Below are 20133 nucleotides of genomic sequence, written 5' to 3' on the forward strand. Positions count from 1 at the left end.
CTTTAAGAGTTGAAAATGTTTTAAAACTCCATTCTTAATTCAGATTCCTTGCTCTGTAGCATGTGGAAATTCCTACTGTTGTCAGGAGAAGATTGTGGCAGTTTGTTTTATTTGTTGCTAGAAATTTTCTTTTTGATTGTAATCAACTTACTTTAGTAGTAGATCTCTGTCGTTTCCTTAGAATCAGTGGATCTTCTCTGTTTTGTTTCTCTGAGATTTTCCTTCTCCATTCCCCACAGTGAATCTTCATCCACGATTTCATCTAACCAGAGTCAGGAGTCCGGTTATCAGAGTGGCCCAATTCAGTCGACAACCTATACCTCCCAAAATAATGCTCAGGGCCCTCTATATGAACAGAGATCCACACAGACTCGGCGGTACCCCAGCTCCATCTCTTCATCACCACAAAAGGACCTGACTCAGGCAAAGGTAGTGGCTTCATGAGCCCCAGGGCATTGGTTAGGAGAATAATGAGCAAAGTCCTTTAAATATTAGTGTTTTACTTCCTGACAGATTGTGCTAAGACACCTTGGAAATGCTGATTGAGAAGCTGAATAAAGCACATTTTTGTGGTTGATGAAATAAAAAAGTTCTTTTCAGCAAGCCTCGACACTCAGAGCCAGAAAACCATTCTGTTTGTACTGAAGATTCATTCTTTCTAGTAGCATCAGTTGTATGTACCTGTTTTCTCTTGGAAGATCTGATTGCTAGACTTCTGGGTGCATAGCAGTAGACCTCACCTTGCTATGTCTTGGCTTGTTGAGGGGGACAGCATATGCCCAGAGGTGATGTGGAGTGACTGTCAGATGCAGCCAGCAGAATGGGTGGTTTGGCTGAACTGTGTTACTCCCACATCCTCCTCCAGGGATCACTGGATTTGGGTCTTCCCTGTACCTATTTTGGGTGTGGGATCTCTTCAGTAGTTTGAGCGTTGCCGCCTTTTGCCTTGAGTCACACAGGGTTGGTATATCTTGTTTTTATTGTTTTAATTTTTGTTACTTTGGGTGGTCTGCATTATGTTAATCTTTTGGTTAACTTGCAGAATTTCTCTGAAAGGTTTGTTGGTGGAAATTAAACTGAGACAGTGCTAACTTGACCTATTCACTTGAGTTTGTTTCTTACTCCTGTTTTGTACCAGAATGGCTTCAGTTCTGTGCAGGCCACGCAGTTACAGACCACGCAATCTGTTGAAGGTGAGTGTTCTCCAGGCTTTTTCCTCTGAGTTGTAGTGTTTTCCCTCCCCTTTTAATATTTTTGCATTTCTTAGATTGTAGTGAAAAGAGCCCTGGTTCAATGATCAAAACTTCTGGTTACAGTCTTAGTGTGGCTCTACCTTGCTGTTTAATCTCAAACTATACTGAGTTTCAGGTTCTCTGTCTTAAAACAGTGATAATCCTCTTGATTGGACAAATGAGATGAGTGCTGTGAAATGGTTGGAATTTAAAAAAGAAAAGATTCCACTTAAACACAGATAGTTATCACTAAATAACTCACTCTTGTCTTGGGGACACCCTAGGACTGTGGTCACCTCTTCATTTCTTATAGACATTTCCTTTCCTCTGATGAGGTGAATTCCTTTCTTTATTTCCAGGTGCTACAGGCTCTGCAGTGAAATCTGACTCACCTTCCACTTCTAGCATCCCTCCTCTCAGTGAAACGGTATCTGCAGCTTCCTTACTGACGACAACCAATCAGCACTCCTCCTCGTTGGGTGGCTTGAGCCACAGTGAGGAGATTCCAAATACTACCACCACACAACACAACAGGTGATTTGGGGTGAGAGTGGAGCATGGGGTTGGTGAGTAGCCATAACAGAGCTCTCTGGTTCTGTCTTACATTCTACCTGGCAGAGACCACATGAGCTAAGCGGATGACCTAAAAGCTATGAGAAGTAAAAACAGAGGAGGCTTATTTTCCCTTTTCAACCTCCATTCCTGCTTTAACTGCTCACTACCCGTGGCTGGCCGTTGTGCTTATCATATGATGTCAGATCTCCTTGGTCTCATATTCAGCCTTATTTCCCTATCTATATTTTTGACTGAAGCTCCATGTCAGGTAACCATAGCACTGTGGCTGATGGCAACCTCTTTTTCCTTACAGCACGTTATCTACTCAGCAGAATACCCTTTCATCATCAACATCTTCTGGGCGCACTTCAACATCCACTCTTTTGGTAAGCATGATGCTGTAAAAGTGAAAGTGTGGTTTTCTTACACTTACAACTATCCAACTATAAGATTCTCCCAAGAAAGGATTCTTGAAAATTTTTTCATGACCTGGCAAAATGATAATTGATCTGAGGTTGCAAGCAAGGAGTAAAAGGATGTTTAAAGCCAAGAGAGACAGAAAAATCCAGAAATATTGCAGAGCTGTGGGCCAATTCTCAAAAGCCTGGAAGTGACTTTCCTGAATCTTTACGTGACTTTTTTTTTAAACACTGAAGCTGGGTGCAGCTTTGTATGCTATGATAAATTCTGTAAGATCATCCCTTTCTAACTGGTATAGCCATTCTCATTCCTTGGTCTGAGGTACGCTGAAAATGAGTCCTGAAAATTATCAATGTGAGTTTGGGCATCCTATGAAAGTAGAGGCCAGATGAGAGCTTTTGGTCGAAGAATTAATTTCACTGTTGTCATTTGTAACAACTATTTGTGGAATTAAGCTGAGATGGTAAGGAAGACAACTAATTTAAAAAGGAACCATTTTAGGCAAAGGTGTGTGGTTTGCCAGAAACTGAGGGAGGATAATGAGGGCTAAGGCTTTCTTAGGAGCCTCTCTTTTCTCAAATACACTATTTCAGTTTGAAGTTCGTTAGAACTTGTACTTCTAGCCCATCAACTGGCTTCTTGTGCTGAACTAGTGAAGAAGAGTGGGAGAGAAGGCTATGATATATTTTTCAGATCTAAAGTATCTCTGTCTCCTTACTGGCCAATCAGTGTTGGTTTCTGGGGAGTTTGTCCCCACTCACTCTGCTGCTTTTCTGAATAGGGTGATGATGTGTAGTGAGTCTGTTGTAATTCCTATCAGATGAATCTTGGGGAATGTATAGCTGGAGAATATTTAGTAATTTCTTCCAATTAGTTTGGCAGAGGGCACCCTGGTACCCTGCCTCAGCCTTTTTATTTGGGAAGTTGACATGGTGATATAATCAGCAGAAGAAATTGTTTATCTTTCCTGAACTGTTATGATGCTAATCACTGTTGCCTCCTTCTCTGTTGCACTGCTCCCCCTTTTTGAAGCACACAAGCGTGGAGAGTGAGGCGAATCTCCATTCTTCCTCCAGCACTTTCTCCACCACGTCCAGTACAGTCTCTGCACCTCCCCCAGTGGTCAGTGTCTCCTCCAGTCTCAATAGTGGCAGTAGCTTGGGCCTCAGCCTAGGCAGCAACTCCACCGTCACAGCCTCGACTCGAAGCTCAGTTGCTACGACTTCAGGTAGCCCTATGTGTAGACGGTAGACGGCATTCCTTTGGGATGGAGAAGAGAAGTAATTGGGTGACAGGATAAAAATGTACTTTCTCTTTTAGGAAAAGCTCCTCCCAACCTCCCTCCTGGGGTCCCGCCATTGTTGCCTAATCCGTATATTATGGCTCCAGGGCTGTTACATGCCTACCCGGTAAGTGAGACTGAAGGGTCTTCTCTAAAAGATGAAGATGATCTGGCTACTCTTTATAGCTCTGGCTTCCAGTGGAAGACTATAATTAAAATGCAGAATGAAGAATCAGTTGTCATATGTAAGCAAACAGATTTTTAATGTTTGTAGTTTTGTGGAAAATAACAGTTTTTAGTGAGGAAGGACTGAACTGAGGCCAGGCCCTCTGTTGTGTATTTGCTCTGTGTGAAACACAAATTCTGGACCTTAGAAGCCAGAGGCCAGACTGTCCACCTGGAGTCCCTTTCAATTTCTTAGAGAAGTATTTTCTCTAGTTGGATTGATTCCTTATCTCGGAGGGTCCTTCCTGGCCCTGACCTGGTCAGAGCAGAGTTCCCTGACTCCATCTGGGACTATCTGAGAATAGGTGGCTGATAGTAGTAGCTTGTTGCCCTGGTGTATCTTCTATCAGCTTTGTGTATTCATTGCCTATTAAGATGAAGGAGAAAAGACACCTGTTCTTGCCCTCGAGAGTCTAGGTGAATATCATACAGATGAAACATCCAATAGCACTTTACACATTTTTTTTTTTTTTTTTTTTTATGAGGAGATCAGCCCTGTGCTAACATCTGCCAGTCCTCCTCTTTTTTTGCTGAGGAAGACTGGCCCTGGGCTAACATCTGTGCCCATCTTCCTCCACTTTATATGGGACGCCGCCACAGCATGGCTTGCCAGGCAGTGCGTCGGTGCGCGCCCGGGATCCGGACCGGTGAACCCCGGGCCACTGCAGCGGAGCACGCGCACTTAACCGCTTGCGCCATTGGGCTGGCCCTGACTTTACACATCTTTTAACAATAACACACTACCTTAGTACCCAGACATCAGAGAAAACGAGTAAAATGTGGATCTTTCTGAAGGAGATAAATTTTAAGCCATATTTTGAAGGCTTATGTAACAGACAAAGACTGGCAGGATAGAGAGTAAAGCAGGCTGTTCATGTATGACTTGTGTCTGCTCTGCTGCTGCCCAGAGGCCAGCCTAGTTGAATTAGTAGTATGTAGCTCAAGGAAAACTTTAAGACTTTTCATGAGTCACTTAATCTCTTTCTACTTTACTTCTTTCCTTTTAAAGAAAACTGAAGGAAATAATGTATGTCCTCTTTTTCCAAGGAATGAGGAAGAATGTTCTGTTGATTTATCTTGTCTCTTAGCTCGTTGGTTTACTACCATCATGGCCAGTCCCCGTTAATATTGTTACATGTCTATATCTTTCAGCCACAAGTATATGGTTATGATGACTTGCAGATGCTTCAGACAAGATTTCCATTGGTGAGTATGTGGTGTAGAGCTTAGGATAAGAAAGTGATCTTAAAATTATTGTCAGGGGGATTATTTCAGATGTTTAGTTGATAAGTCACAGACTTAGCTCTTTCCCAACCCATACTTTGATTTAAGATATATTAGAATATAGAGGCTTGGGGAGTGGTTCTAACAGAAGGTAACTTTTTTTTTTTTTTTTTTTAAATGAGAGTTGTGGTGTCTTTAAAGTAAACAAATTTTAACCTAATCTATAACTCAGAGTACTCTGGAGCAGGATCCTTTCTCTGTGTTTCAAACACTTTACTTTCCAGATAGAAGATTTATTTTTTCATTAGTAGTAGACTATTAGGGATAATATTTAGAGATTTCAGAATATCATTGGTGTTGATGGACTTGATGTCCATCTGGTTCTAGGGGGCATACCCGTAGACCTTGCCTGACTGTGCTCATGGCCAGGCAGGGGGGACAGTGTGTGCAAGAGTAATTTGGAGTTCGTGCCAACTCTAGCCAGCTTAATCAGTGGCTGGATAAATTGCAGTACTCCAACATTCTCCTGCTTCTCACCCTGTGGAGTTACTCCTGCTGGGGAACAAGTGGCATTTAGTCTGTGCTCTTTTATTTCTCTGCTTTTTTTGTGTGTGTGTGTGAGGAAGATCAGCCCTGAGCTAACATCCGTGCTAATCCTGCTCTTTTTTGCTGAGAAAGACTGGCCCTGGGCTAACATTTGTGCCCATCTTCCTCCACTTTGTATGGGACGCCGCCACAGCACGGCTTGACAAGCGGTGCCTCGGTGCACGCCTGGGATCCGAACCTGGGCCACCGCAGTGGAGCCGCGCACACTTAACCAGTACGCCACGGGCCGGCCCCTTATTTCTCTGCTTTTTTGTTTCTCTCTTCTAGGATTACTACAGCATCCCATTTCCCACACCTACCACTCCACTGACTGGGAGGGATGGTAGCCTGGCCAGCAACCCTTATTCTGGTAGGACTGCGATGGGGCTGAATAAAGGGAGATTGTTTTGGGATTGGTGGCAAAAACCTGATGAGTAGCAGGAAAGGACCCAGTTTTCACTTGAATTAAGATTTTTAGCAAAAGTATAGAATGGATATGATGAATCAGAGTTGGTAGATTCGAAATCCTGCTAAAGACGGGCATGTGGCAACTTTTTCCTTCTCATTCCACTTTCTATTTGTCTTTCTGTGATTCCAGATGATGTCTTGACTTGGTTTTTGCAGCTTTTACCAGGAAGTACAGTGGTTGAACTGGCCTTCCTCTGCTTATCTCTGCTCCTGTACCCTACTTACAGTGGCAGTCTCATTGTCTTGTTAGGCCATGGGCCTTCTTTTTTTGCCTGACCTGTTGTTGTCCTCATTGACCTGTCATTTTCCCTGACCTATCATTGTTTTTTGAGTCCAGCATGGAGTGTTCCTCATGGAGGAGAAGGGAGGAGAGGAAGTGGTGGGGAGATGAAAACACATGAGTGAGCAGAGAAATTAAGCAGGAGCTTTATTCTGGGAGCCTGTCTCTGCCACAGCGTTGCACAGTCATTCAGCATTAGCCCTTGACTAGCACTGAGCTAAGCGTGTGCTGAGCAATGCTAAATGAAACCGCCAAGAAATGTAATTCAAAGAATTGAACTTTAAAGTCTTTGAACAGGAGCTCCTGGAATCATGTGAAACCAGAAGAGGTAATTCTGCATTGGTGTTGGGGGGTGAAAGAGGCAGGTACATTTAGCCCCTCCTGTCACAGGTGACCTCACAAAGTTTGGCCGTGGGGATGCCTCCTCCCCGGCCCCGGCCACAACCTTGGCCCAACCCCAACAGAACCAGACGCAGACTCACCACACCACGCAGCAGACATTCCTGAACCCGGCGCTGCCTCCTGGCTACAGTTACACCAGCCTGCCATACTACACAGGGGTTCCGGGCCTCCCCAGCACCTTCCAGTATGGGCCTGCTGTGTTCCCTGTGAGTACCTGGGCTTGGTCTTTCCTTGTGGTGAGGAATCCTAGCCCTGGATACTATCCTAGTTGCTTTCAAGGCTAGATGACTTTTTAATAATGGATGAGGAGGAATAATTTCCACCTCTGGCCTGTTTCGGGCTTGGGAGAGGGAGTGGGGCTGGAATTGGTGGTATGGGGATAGGGATTACCTGTTCTTAGAATTAGCTAAAGGGATAATGTGATACCATGCAGCTTTGATTCCCTTAGAGTGTCATTCATTCCCTGCTACCACTGCCCCTTTCCCTTCCTCCAAACTACCATTTCTTGACCTCACTGGTAGATTTTAGAAGGCTCAGTAGGGAGGCCATTTCACTAAGCAAGCTGTGGTCAGCCTACATCAGGATGGGTAGCCATCTGAATGCCCGATCCCTGGAGTAGGACGGGTGGGGTGAATTGTACCCTGCTACTGTTTCACTGCAGTTCTGGCCTTTTTGCTCTTCAGGTGGCTCCTACCTCTTCCAAGCAGCATGGTGTGAATGTCAGTGTGAATGCATCGGCCACCCCTTTCCAACAGCCAAGTGGATATGGGTCTCACGGATACAACACTGGTAAGCTCACCTTGGCTGTCAGTGGTGTCTGTAGGATGTTGTTAAATGAGTTTCAGAGAGGAAGACTTGGTGCTTGAGAAAATAGGGTTGGTGAGGGTGTGCTGATGCTTCATGTTTGATTGTTAATGTTTGACTGACTTGAGTGTCTGTCTGAGCAGCAACAACAGAGGAGCTTGATACTAGAACATGTATCCCCTACTCTTGATGGGAATGCCCTGGGGCACATGTTGGTTATTAGAATACGTTGGCCAGCCTAAACTGGGTGGGAAGCAGGGCAAGGAGCCCCAAGATTTTACTGAGATGTCAATGGAGGCAAGCGTTAATATATAAGGTGCTGATAGTATAAAGGTGAATGTATTTACTGAATAGGAGGGTTAAGTGGGTTCTTAGCTAGCATGCCATAGTAGGTTTGGCTTAAATAATTTTGTAGCACTATGTTTCTTACGTGGCCCCTTTTTACTCCCTAGCTAGAAGACCTAAGATGTGGAGAGAAAGGAGTAAGGCATGAGTACTCAACAGAGTGAGAGTTGGGCTGGGAGAGTTGGACATTTCGGTTCCTTAATTTGTATGGCTGGTCTCTTTGCAAAAGTCCATTTGCACATTGATGGTAGGGAGGGGAATGTAGGAATCCTCTGAATGGTACTGACCTAAAAGATACTTAGCCTCTCCTTTGCCTCCCATATCTGACACCTACTCTCTATTTGTGGAGGACAAGGAGTAAGAAAGAGTCTTTGAATAAAACAATTCCGTCTACTTTTTTCAGTGACTTGCAGATGAATATGGGGGGAGGAGGAGGTTGCAATTGCTAGGGCTTGGGGTTGAGGGTTATCCTTCAAAATTCTCAGCTGTTCTGGTTTCCTGGTGGTTTGGATGGAGCTGCACCTGTATTCTTCACCCTAGTGTGGGCTCCAGGTGGGTATATCGCCCAAGGTTTTCAATAATTGGGAAACTGAGCTGAGCACAGAGAGCCACAGGTCTGGGAACTAACAGCCACGTGGAGCTTTGAACTGTGCTGTATGACTTAGAGTGGGTCAGGATTTCAGCTAAAGAAATCCTGAGACACCCCATTGAGATTTAATACCTAGACTCCTTGTGGCTCATTGAGCAAGATCCACCCTAATTCTTAGTGGGGAGGATTATAAGCTTTTTGACTTGGAGTGGCCCCATTCTGAGAATATTAGATTAAATCTTAGCTAGACCAGGTTCAAGAATTTTAAGAGGTAGGTTATGGATAATATAAGAGAATGGCATACCTGATTCTGGAAATCCTAGCTTCTTACCTCCCTTAAGATTTCAGAAACCTGGTATAACAGCCCTTTGAGAACCCCCAGTTCCCAATCCCGCAGAGGGCTCTTGTTATCCCATTCCTCATCAACCTCTAAATTCATTTATTTTTATGTATTTGATTCCTTTTAGGAAGAAAATATCCACCCCCTTACAAGCATTTCTGGACGGCAGAGAGCTAATTTGGCCCAAGGCTGGGGGCTATGTTTTGTGTGTGTGTATAAATTTGCACTGAAGTCTTGTTTCAGAAACCAGACCACTGAGGAGAGCCTGCTGAGCTGAGGCCATGGCCTGCGTGGCTTGGGGAAATGAGTTGGTGGATATCTTCTGGGCTTTTGAACTTGCCCTTCCCCCATTTCCCTCTCCCCCATGTGTCTGACCCTGTCTTACCCATTTCAAGTTCAAGCGGTGCAGCACCTCCGAAGCATCAATGCACACACCTGCTGTTGCTTTTGATTTCTGGAAGGCATGTAGTTTCAACTTGTAACAAAAATATTTGTAGTCTTCAATAAACTGTGGTATTTCTTTAGCTAACTCTGGCGTTCTTTCCGTGCATGTCTTTCTGGACACTAGGAGCCAATGTTGTGCTGTGGATGAAGGGTGGAGGGTGGCCTTTTCAGTCAAACCCCAGCATAGTCAAAGAACTGTTAACTTTTCAGTAAGGTGATTTTATTAAGGTGGGGGAGGGGAAACAGTCTCCGTTTCCAGCCTGTTGATTGGTTGGTAAAGAAAGCTATTTGTAGAAAATCCCTGATTCTCCATGCTTATTATAGCTCTTCACTTTTCCATTTAGATCTTCCCCTTGCCTCTGACATAAGCAGAGGAGAAAGGACAAAAAAGTTTATTGAGTGTCATGTCTGGTGAAAGGCAGAAGAGATGATGTTTAGAGCTGTTGTCAGGGAAGTATCTTCCAAGGCTTAATTCCCATATCTTGTTCCCCAAGGCCAAGTGGCTGATTGAGATCTGATAAAGTCTTTAGTGACCAGCTAGTTGATGATGCAGGCTGTGGAAACTGTGCTAGCCTGGAACATTGTTCTTAGTCTTTTGATGGCTTTTCAGGGATTGTGGATTACTAGTCATTTTGTACTTGTAGGTGTAGCTAAGAATGTGTGGGAGAGGTTTGGTTAGACATCTCCTTGACTATGGAAATTCTTATCCCCACTCAATCCCACTAGTACACCATCAGCCCTTTGTTTACAGTGTTAACTGTAAGACAGTAGGAATGGTGAGACAGTGAGAACACTGTCCTTGGTTAATTGGAAACCCAGGCATTCCACTTTCTTTGTATTTGTTCCCAGCCCTCTGGAGTAATTTTATCCTGTGAGTGTGACCAACTTTCCCAGCGGCTGCCATGCTGGGAGAGATGGGTTCTTATTTCTCCTCCCTGCTGTCCACATCATGGTTAGTATGAGCATCACTGCTTGGGAGTGAGGGATAGACAGGGTGCTGACTGTTGGAAGGAAGGCAAGAGAACTCTGTAATCTGAGGAGCTGTCTAATAACTGCTGAAAGGTAGGAAAACCAAGACCCATTATTTTCTAGGCTCTCCAGTGAGGTTATCTATTACACCTACTACACAGAGTATTCTCTTTTTTCCTGCATTTCCAGTCCCTTCAACCCATATCCAAATTAAGGCTTCGAGACTTAGACGCTAGTTTTTAGCTAGTCTAGCCTCTGGAAAGAAATGAGACCAGATAGGGGCACATCAGAACTAAATTCCTCTCTACCACCCAGCTTGAGAATCCAGTTAGCCATTTCTCCCATCCTGTATGGGATGACCAAGAGGTGTCAGCAAGCTGTTTGAGCCTTTGCAGTAAAGATCAATCACTGTCTCCTGGTTTCCCTCAAAAATGTTCTGTTTATATCCTGTGTATTCCATCTTACTCTCAACCCTTCCACAAAAACCTCATTAGTTTAGCCTTTTCCATAAATGAACTCCTGTTCTTAAAGTTATGCGTATTACCAGTGATTTGCCAGATGGGCACCTGGGGTTTGAAAAGGGAAGGGGAAAAAATACCCCATTAGCTCCTGTATTGTCCACTTCTTTGTACTTCAGTGCCTTTAAAGTATAGAGAGTTGATAGTTTGGAGATGGGGAAGTATTTTATCATGCTTGCTTTCTGTAGTTCTGTTCTTTTTCCTAGTTGGTGTTTGCTCCTCCCTGGAACTATCTGGACTTGTGATGTGGGAGGGGTTTCCAGGTTAAGATGCCACTTCTATTGGGAAGATTCTAAAGTGGCTGTCCAAGGTGGGCTTAACTTTTGAAGGCTGCCTTTGTCCTAGACATTCGGAGGATTTGGGTTGTAGAGTTTGAAGGGGGATTGCTGTTGAATTGTGGGTGAATGGAGAATTCCTCATTTGTGATTTGGTTACTTTAGTACAGAGTTTCTAAAGAACTCTTCCATTGTAGTGTTCCTAACAGCAGAAGAGAAGGATCCAAGGACATAGACTGAAATGCGAAGTTTTTCTGAAGTTTCATTTTATCTCACTTCATGAGAACTAATATCTTTAAAAAGCATGCTTTAAATTCCTAGTTAAATTTGAGTTACTTTTCCTCAAATCTTTGCATAAGATTTCTCTAGTAAGATGCTGGATTATTTTACCTGATGGCTTTTTCCTATCTCCTTGACCCACTGCCCCATATCCCAGGAGGTACAGTATGTTTATTTCAGTTTAAGAAGTACAAATTAAAATGAGGAATTGTACTACTCTGGTTTCCTTAAAGTTGTAGTGGTAGTAGGGACTTTATCAACAGGAAACATGCAAGTTGTTGGAGTATGGATTAGAGCTTTTATCTCATGGAGAAGCTGAATTGTAAACTAGAATGACATTTGGATTTTGTATTCCACCTATGCTGTAGAGATAGCCTACCCTTGTCTACCTTCTTTACTCCTTCTCCTTCCCATGCTTAGACTTAAATTATGTAAATGGAAACTCATCTTTGTGTCAGCTGTTTAAATCATAAGTATATAGCCTAGAAGCTCCAAGACTCTGGAGAAGCTGGACTAAGTGAGATGAGGCTCTGAGAATAAAAGTGCTCTTGAGGGTTGAATTGGACTGCTCCTCTAGTACTTACCTTATGCTGTGGAGGGATGGATTTTGAGCCCCCAGATGTCTCTTCATAAACAGAAAGAGCCAGACTACCTGTCTTCAGGAGCAGGACTGAGTGGAGTTTGGGCAGATTGATTTGAAATGGACATTAAAAGTTTAATACATTCTGTTGGGCTTTAGCACAGAAGTATTTTGAAAACTGTATGCTTGTGAGGTTTGGCTAAATCCGCCCCACCCCCCCACCCCCACCCCGGCAAAAAAAAAAAGAACAAACTCACCTCACTCTCTCACACATATACTCAGTACACATCTGGAAAGAGCAAGAGAACCTTTGGGGTTTTTTTTGTGTGTGTGTGGTGAGGAAGATTGGCCCTGAGCTAACATCTGTGCCCATCTTCCTCTAATTTGTACGTGGGACGCTGCCACAGTCTGGCCTGATGAGCAGTGCGTAGGTCCGCACCTGGGAGCTGAACTGTGAACCCTAGGCCACTGAAGTAGAGTGTGCAAAGTTAACCACTATGCTACTGGGCCGGCCCCCGGCAAGAGAACCTTTAGGTAGCCTTTGTTTCATGAGCTCTTATCCCTCAGGACTGACCTGAAGCTGGGAAAACAGACCAAAATTCCCTTGCAGTGCTATAGCTAGAAAGGCTGCACACATCACCTCCTCCCAGGGATAGGGGCCAGGCAGCTAGCTGAGCTAATCCTCCTATCTGTTTCCTCCTCCCCCAGGTGTATCAGTCACCTCCAGTAACACGGGCGTGCCAGATATCTCGGGTTCTGTGTACTCCAAAACCCAGGTAGGTGCCTGGCTCTGGATAGAAGTGGGAAAAGACAGATGGACACAGAGGAGGTAGAGTTGTAATAATAGAAGTACGGTGAACAAGAACCAAGCCTAAGAGAGGTGTCAGGAAACCCATCCTTCTAGAAAATGAATGGTCTCAGACTTCAGTTTCTTGAAGAAGTTTAAATTTAGTTCTCTAGAAAAAGACAAAAAGAGAAGTGTTACAGGAAGGTGAGATGTGGCAAATTGTTGTAATATGTTGTGTGAATTACTGTGCAGCTGTCTGGGCCCTTTACTTACCCACTCCCAACTTTTTCATCACTTTCCAAGAGAATGAGTGTCGAATGAAGGGAAACTAGTTTATTCCATTCTTTGTAAGTATCTAAGGGATAACAAAGAGTGGGAAAGGAGACAACCCAGTAGCTAAAGTGATGCATTTCAGTTATCCACAGATGTGTATTGTGCTGTTTTTCACCTGCCACCATAAATAATTAAAATTTTGATAAAGTATTAGGAGTTACGGTTGAGTGCTTCAGGGCTAAGACTTTTAATACTCAAGATACCTCAGTGTGTATTCATTTCTTTTGAAATATCCAAGCAGTTCTAATTTCTACCCAGCTCTAGGGGAAGGGTGCTAAGAGTAGCCAGCAGATTTCACTGTGTTCGTATATGACGTTAGATTTTACCAAGTGCTTTCACATCCATTTTCTCGTTTGGTCCTTACAACTGAGAGGTCAGTAGCATCCCTGTTTTCATGTATGAGAAAACTGAGGCTGAGAGATAGTAATTTTTTCAGGATCACACAGCTATTAAAGGGCAGAGCTGAGACCGAGACTGGAATATCTGACTTCAGGTGCAGTGTTTCCATGACACTGTGCTGCTTCCTGAGGGTGGGGGAGCTTGGGCTCCGAAATTCCAGGCATTAGTTTGCTGATCCCTTTTACTCTCTCTCCTCGCATCCTCCTGGATAGCAGTCCTTTGAGAAACAAGGTTTTCATTCCGGTACTCCTGCTGCCTCCTTCAACTTGCCTTCAGCCCTAGGAAGTGGGGGGCCCATCAATCCGGCCACAGCTGCTGCCTATCCACCTGCCCCCTTTATGCACATTCTGACCCCCCATCAGCAGCCGCACTCCCAGATCCTTCACCATCACCTGCAGCAGGATGGCCAGGTAATAGCCCTTTCCCTCTCTCCTTTCCCTTCCTCTTCCTTCCTGTCCCTTAAAACTGCCTCCCCTCTCCTTTTCTTACCCTTCCTCACCACCACCTTCACCCAGTCCTCCCCAGCGCCAGTCATGGGCACACAGCACATACAGACACAAGCGCACATAACACAAGTGGCCGGCAAAGGAGATGTCAGAGGAGGGGCCATTGAAACCTTTTTTTGCCCCATTCCTTTGTTGCCTTTCTCCTCCACCTCCCGTAGCACAGTTGTCCTCATCCCATTAGACCTTGGTCACACCTCCCCTCTTACCTCTCCCAGCCTTCCCCCTTCCCTGACATTATAGCTTTCCCTTCTAATGGTGGAGTTCTATTGTCAAAGTTTGTCCCTTTATTTTCCATATATCCTGGTTCTGCCTCAGCTACCATATTTGCAGATGATTCTCTGTTGCCAGCGCCAGCAGGAGGAGCAGGTAATGAAACTCAATGATGATATGCTTGAACCCACTCCTTTTCAGTCCCCATTTCACCTCCACAGCCTTAGGGACTTTGAAGAGAAAAGACTGCACGGTCACAAATCGGGATACACAAACACAACACCTTGCTGAGCTCTCTGGCCTCCCATTCCTCTCTTGTCCTCCCCTCCTCAATGCCCTCTTTTTCTTTCTACCCTTCCCTAACTCTGGAAACACTTGGTTACCGGAATGGAAAGGATTCTTTGGGCAGCATCTGGAGCCTGGGGCCTCAGACTCTCTCTCCTGAAATGGGCTCACAGATGTGATGTGTGATAGGGGTGGGGAGCCACGGGGTGGTGTGAGCGACCTCTGCTCCATCATAGGTGGCTGGGGAGCTGGAATAAGAGCTTCCTTGCTCTCCAAGACAGCTTTCCAAATTGAGACATTCATGGGGATCAATGAAAATGAAATCACCTTGTGATCACTCATCTCCAAGAGGCCATAATTCTCTGTAGAGAGTAGCCTTTTCTCAGACCAGGGGAGGATGGAGGTGGGGGTGGGTGAGGGGGATTTGAAAATGCATAGAACTGATTCACTGTCTTGTCTCTAAAGGTATCTTGCCCTCTTTTCATCTTTCCCCTATCTAAAGAAAGTGCTTTCTTATCAGTGGTGCTCTAGCAGCCATATAAACCGAATTTTCTATTGTTGAGAAGCTTCAGAGCCGTTTCTAAGCAAGGGGGATGGGAGAGCAATTTCCAAATCTCCACCTGAAGATATAACAGTTTGTCCTAACTACACACCTTTTTCCTCCCCATCATCCTCCCCATTCCCCTGCAGACGGGCAGCGGGCAACGTAGCCAGACCAGCTCCATCCCGCAGAAGCCCCAGACCAACAAGTCTGCCTACAACAGCTACAGCTGGGGGGCCAACTGAGGCCCTGACCCTCTTCTCCCGGTCCCATCTTCTGAGAGGGCTTCTCAGCCTGGCAACTATGGAAACAGCATCAAAGAGAGAAAGGAATGTGGGGGGGGTTCCGCTGCCCCCCACCCCCAGCGGCCCACCCCATGCCTCAGCTTCATGTCTGTCCCATTCCCATCCCATCCCCACTCTGTTGTATGTATTATAGGATTTGTATTTTCTCCTTTTTTTTTTTTTTTTTTTTTTGGTCCTTTCCTCTCCTCCTCCCCCCTTGCATTCAAGATTATGAAACTTTGCTGTGGGCCTTGCCCTTCCTTCTCCTCCTGTTCACCCTGGTGGTGTATGGGTGAGGTGGGGAGGGGGCCCCCCCAAATATATATCAGCCCAACAGCCCTAAGTCTCCTCCTTTATTATTAGGAAACAAAACAACAACAACAAAAAATGGCGTCATGAATATGAAAAGCGTTGTCAGATGAATTAGTTGAAGTGTTTTTTTTTTTTGTACTGTGTCCTCAAATTTAATGGATTAATGTGTCTTGTATATATAAAAAAAAAACCTTTACCTTCAGCCTCTGCCCATTCTTACTCTGTCTAGGATATCCTCAGTCTCGTCGATGACCAGCTTGGTGAATAAGTATTACTGTACCAACTGGGCCTCTAGGCCCCGAAGGCAGTGGAATAAAATGAAATCTTCACCCTTTAAGAACTCCTCTGACCCTAATGTGCTACTGTCTTGCCCTTGAGGGGATTCCCTTCCGTTCTCCCCTAAGACTTGCACAGCCTGGTGCCTGGAAAGAACCACCACAAATCTTCATTTCCTCCAGAAATCGACATCTACAGCAGATTTTAGGCAGTGAAGGGAGTGGGATAGTGGATATTGGATGGAAAGCAAGAGGATTAAGAAGGAGCGGAAAGAAATGGCTTTGTAGTCCAAGTATAATTTAGATGGGTCCAGGCAAATGAACTGGAAAGAATGGGAGGCAACATACACTGTTGGATGGCAAAACTGACGCTTGGGGCTCATTTCTCCTAGTAGACTACAGCAGTTCCTGCTTGTTGAGTGCTTTCATTTCACATGGCTATACCCAACTCCTTAAAAAGGAAGAGTCTAGAGCAAGGCCAGGGTTGGGATGGGGGTGGCGGGTACAAGGGGGGGAGGGTTTGAAAATCAATGATGGGAAAAGGGGGATAATTATAGCCCCAAATTCTTCCCTTTCAAGACCCTTCCCTAGATTTCCCTTGCTCTCTTAGAAAGCTGTTATCCTGCTGGTTGCAGAGCATGCCTAGAATCAAAAGAATCCTTCATAATTAGGACAAACTCCTTAGTAGCTGGAGAGGAAGTTAAGTCCTTGCATCCCCGTGTCTTTATCTCTGCACAATTCTGGGGAATGCAGTACTAGAAGGAGCTTGATAAAACAGCTGTCCAACCCTCTAATGTTATACTTAGGTCAGTCAAACCAGCAGGACCGAGGAAAGGGGCGAGGTGGCTTTCAGACGGAAGGACCGGTAGTCCGTGGATGAGCCGGCGGTGAGGGAAGGTCTCGGACCGCTTCATTTGTGGGGATGGACTGCCACCTGGTGCCTTTATCTGGTACCATCCAGCGTCAAACCCTCCAAACACTATTGGACTGGGTTGGTCCAATCAGGAGAATCGGCTTAGGAGGCAGGTGATCACTGGGAAATAGAAATTTGCCCCGCCCACTACCCTCACAGGAAACAGGTAAACAGGGGTAAGGAAAGCCTTTCGAATTTGAGAGGACTGTCCGGCCTGCCCCCTACCGGCGTCTAGCGTACGGTCGTTTTACGACAGTGTCCTGCTCGCAGGCTTGCTTTCCGGCAGCGTGGTCTGACGTTTCGCTCAGTTTCCGACAGCGAAGCGTAGGCTGCCCCCAGGTGTGAATGGGCCTCTGGTACGGTTCGAAGGTTCGAGTCCCAATACGGGAATGAGCCTCTTTGACATTTTTCGGGGGTTTTTCGGCTTTTCGGGACCTCGGAGGTGAGAGTGGGTCCGGGTCGGACAAGGGGGGTGGTCTTCTGAGGGGAGCTTGACCCCTAACACCCAATTTTTGGAAAAACATCCTCTTCCCTACTCCTTCAACTCCTGCGGAGAGGACGGAAGTCACAACATTGAGCACTCACCCCGCAGCAGTAGCCAAGGCGTCGTTAAGAGGAGGAGAAACAGCACCTTAAGCCTTTCTCCAATCTGGGGTGATGCAGCAGGGCCCGGGCGGGGAAGACAGTGGGGCTCTGGGGAAGACGACAATGAGCAAGTGAGCAGGAGCTTGGGAAAGAGGGGAGGGGCTGGGGGACACTGAAGAAAAGCCGAGGGGAGGTGTTTAGGGGAGCTGCGAGGTGAGGACTGACTGATAAAAACTAAGACAAAACAAAACAATACCCAATGGCCAGTCCTCTAAACCTCACCTCAGCTCCCCAGAACCCTACTCTTATCCCACTTTGCCACCCGTGAGTTGATTTTATGGTTTAAGTAGTTCTGAAATCTTGGTGGCCAATCTGCCTCTACCCCAACTACAGAGATCCCTTTTTTGGAGGGATGACTCGAGATGAAGATGATGAGGAAGAGGAAGAAGAAGGAGCCACGTGGGGCCATGGAAGCTCGAGGTTTGAGGGTCCCCAGCCCCCGGAGGAATTTGGCTTCGGCTTCAGCTTCAGCCCAGGAGGAGGGATGCAGTTCCATGATAACTTCGGCTTTGATGACCTAGTACGGGATTTCAATAACATCTTCAGCGAGATGGGGGCCTGGACCTTGCCTTCCCGCCCTCCTGGTGTGTGGCTGCCCCTGAGGGAGAGCCTTTGGTTTCTGCTGGGTTGGTGGTTGAAATAAGGAGCCTGCAGAGAGTAGTTGGGGGATGGGAAGTGTGAGAAGACTGATGATTTCAAGGAGGTTTAAAAGAGCCCAAGTCCTTTCCCACCCCCAGCATCCACCTGCCACCTTTCTTCAGAACTTCCAGGTCCTGAAGCAGAGACACCTGGTGAGAGACAGCAGGAGGGACAGACGCTTCGAGACTCAATGCTTAAGTATCCAGATAGCCACCAGCCCAGGATCTTTGGGGGGGTCTTGGAGAGTGACATAAGAACTGAATCCCCAAAACCAGCACCAGACTGGGGCTCCCAGAGACCTCTCCATAGGGTGAGTACATCTGGGTCTGAAGCGAGAGCCTGTGGGAGACAACTAATGGAGTGCAAAGACTGGCATTCTTGTTGGAATCGAATGGACTTGAGTTGGAAACTTAGGCCCTCCACTTAGTGTATATTTTCTATATTAAGCTTCTTTTAGGGTTTTCTTTGGGGGAAAATGGGGGTTCTGTTTTTGTGTGTGTGTGTGTGAGGAAGATTAGCCCTGAGCTAACACCGGTTGCCAATCCTCCTCTTTTTTGCTGAGGAAGATTGGCCTGGGGCTAACATCCGTGCCCATCTTCCTCTACTTTATGTGGGACACCTGCCACAGTGTGGCTTGATGAACGATGTGTAGGTCCACACCCGGAATCCGAGCCTGCAAACCCTGGGCTGCCAGAAGTGGAGCACGTGAACTCAACCACTACACCACCGGGCTGGCTCTGGGAGTTCTGTTTTTTCTTAAAAAAAACAAAACAAAACCCTGGTCTATATGGTTCTGTGACAAGGCAGGATTGTTGGGGGAGGACAGAAAAGTATCAGTTCAGGAAGTCTTTTTGGTAGAAGAATACATAAAGCAGCTAGGCAGGAAGGCGGGGTGAGTAAATAAAGCTATCCTGAATGGGATTCTCTCTCCTGAAAAAAGGTAGTTTTGGAACTTGGGAATAATTTGGGTACTTTGATCCCTCAAGATTCAGATTGAAAAGTGTCATTTTATCTACTTTGGCTTCTTCTGCAGTTTGATGATATGTGGCCCGTGACCCCCCACTCTAGAGCCAGGGAGGACAATGGTGAGTCTGGAGGGAGAGGACGTTCACCAGACCTCTGTTCTCCCAAAGTTCCCTCTATTTTTCCTCCCTGAGGTTTCTTCCTGCCACACTTGTCCCCTTCTTTCCTTTGGACTCTTTCTTTCCTGTTTCATCTCTCTGCCCTTCTAGATCTTGATTCCCAGGTTTCCCAGGAGGGCCTTGGCCCAGTTCTGCAGCCCCAGCCCAAATCCTATTTCAAGAGCGTCTCTGTGACCAAGATCACTAAGCCAGATGGGGTGAGTTGGGAGAGAGGAGTAAAGGGAACTGTGGCCAGAGGATGCTCTGGAAAAAGGGATCTATGTAAAGAAACCAGTGAACTCACCTTTAGTGATGTTAGGGATATGGTGGGGGCTTCTCCTTGTAGACAGTAGAGGAGCGCCGGACTGTGGTGGACAGTGAAGGTCGGACAGAGACCACAGTAACTCGTCAAGAAGCAGGTGGCAGTCCTAGAGATGGTAAGTGAAGAGTGTGAATGAAAGGGGTCCATCTTTTAATTCCTTGGGGAAGAGAAACCCTCTTCTACTCTTTAATATTATTTTTCTCCTTTGCGTCTGCCCAATCTTTTTCATTTCAAGAAAGTGTATCACTTTCTTCCTTAGATCCAGAAGCACCAACACCTCCAGCCCTGGATGATACCTTTTCCATCCTGGATTTATTCCTAGGACGTTGGTTCCGGTCCCGGTAGCCTTGTTAACCCTCAGAGACCTTCAGGTTCTTTCCACCTTCCACCCTTTGCTCACCATCAATGGGCTTAGCCTCTTCTGCCACCTCCGGGCTTGGGTGTGTCGAACAGTGAATTGGGGGTATGTCAGTATGTCACTTGCCCAAACTGACTAATAAAACGTTTATTTATGCTAATTCTTTAGTCTTGGTTTTGTTAAGGCTGTTCCACTTTCTAGCACCATCCAGGGCTTCCAAAATTATCCTGCCCACAGTTTTCTCCTTATGTCTTAATTTTTCTTTCCACTTTCAAAACCTGGTTTGATAAGTAAGGGTCAGGTACCAGTAGAAAATGATTTTCTTTACAGAGGAGATAAGATGACTAGAGATAATTCCAGGAAAATTTATAGACAGGGATGCATCAG

The 20133-nt window shown here is 45.7% G+C and overlaps 2 protein-coding genes and 1 non-coding gene across 30 annotated transcripts in view; all 3 read left to right on the forward strand.

Moving 5' to 3' along the window:
- Positions 1-16200, forward strand: part of UBAP2L (ubiquitin associated protein 2 like) — a 42213-nt gene extending 26013 nt beyond the window's left edge. For 6 of the 26 annotated variants that reach the window (XM_058539246.1, XM_058539250.1, XM_058539251.1 and 3 more), the window contains exons 15-28: positions 240-429; positions 1139-1193; positions 1592-1766; positions 2101-2173; positions 3240-3435; positions 3528-3616; positions 4867-4920; positions 5812-5893; positions 6662-6879; positions 7357-7462; positions 12525-12592; positions 13548-13745; positions 14157-14207; positions 15027-15675. In XM_058539246.1, coding sequence (XP_058395229.1) covers positions 240-429; positions 1139-1193; positions 1592-1766; positions 2101-2173; positions 3240-3435; positions 3528-3616; positions 4867-4920; positions 5812-5893; positions 6662-6879; positions 7357-7462; positions 12525-12592; positions 13548-13745; positions 14157-14207; positions 15027-15122 — 1651 coding nt within the window. In that variant the 3' untranslated portion in view covers positions 15123-15675. Of the gene's footprint in view, positions 1-239; positions 430-1138; positions 1194-1591; positions 1767-2100; positions 2174-3239; positions 3436-3527; positions 3617-4866; positions 4921-5811; positions 5894-6661; positions 6880-7356; positions 7463-7929; positions 7960-8307; positions 8375-8878; positions 9281-12524; positions 12593-13547; positions 13746-14156; positions 14208-15026; positions 15676-15702 lie in introns of those variants that run through there. The other 20 variants (XM_058539256.1, XM_058539258.1, XM_058539260.1 and 17 more) reach the window with 13 other exon arrangements.
- Positions 5327-5462, forward strand: LOC131405087 (small nucleolar RNA SNORA58). Its single transcript, XR_009219946.1, has one exon. It is a non-coding gene; the product is annotated as a small nucleolar RNA SNORA58 (small nucleolar RNA).
- A 155-nt stretch (positions 16201-16355) lies between the features above and the next one.
- Positions 16356-19906, forward strand: HAX1 (HCLS1 associated protein X-1). 3 transcript variants are annotated; one of them, XM_058539277.1, is made up of 7 exons: positions 16356-17017; positions 17640-17890; positions 18068-18255; positions 18979-19030; positions 19178-19284; positions 19413-19503; positions 19648-19906. In XM_058539277.1, exons 2-7 carry the CDS (start codon positions 17659-17661, stop codon positions 19731-19733), a joined length of 756 nt encoding a protein of 251 aa, XP_058395260.1. In that variant the 5' UTR covers positions 16356-17017; positions 17640-17658; the 3' UTR covers positions 19734-19906. The 3 variants fall into 3 exon arrangements, with proteins under 3 accessions (XP_058395260.1, XP_058395261.1, XP_058395259.1); XM_058539278.1 differs by having other exon boundaries at positions 16356-17000; XM_058539276.1 differs by having other exon boundaries at positions 17007-17103.
- The last annotated feature ends 227 nt before the right edge of the window (positions 19907-20133 follow it).

This window comes from Diceros bicornis, chromosome 4 (genome assembly GCF_020826845.1).
Source record: "Diceros bicornis minor isolate mBicDic1 chromosome 4, mDicBic1.mat.cur, whole genome shotgun sequence".
Lineage (NCBI taxonomy): Eukaryota > Metazoa > Chordata > Mammalia > Perissodactyla > Rhinocerotidae > Diceros > Diceros bicornis.

Bases quoted from the DNA above. Each gene is read 5' to 3' on its own strand.
- HAX1 (XM_058539276.1), top strand. From the start codon at position 17,051: ATGAGCCTCTTTGACATTTTTCGGGGGTTTTTCGGCTTTTCGGGACCT. The intron at 19,031-19,177 runs GTGAGTCTGGAG...CTGCCCTTCTAG, and splicing joins TAGAGCCAGGGAGGACAATG to ATCTTGATTCCCAGGTTTCC. The intron at 19,504-19,647 runs GTAAGTGAAGAG...TTTCTTCCTTAG, and splicing joins AGGTGGCAGTCCTAGAGATG to ATCCAGAAGCACCAACACCT.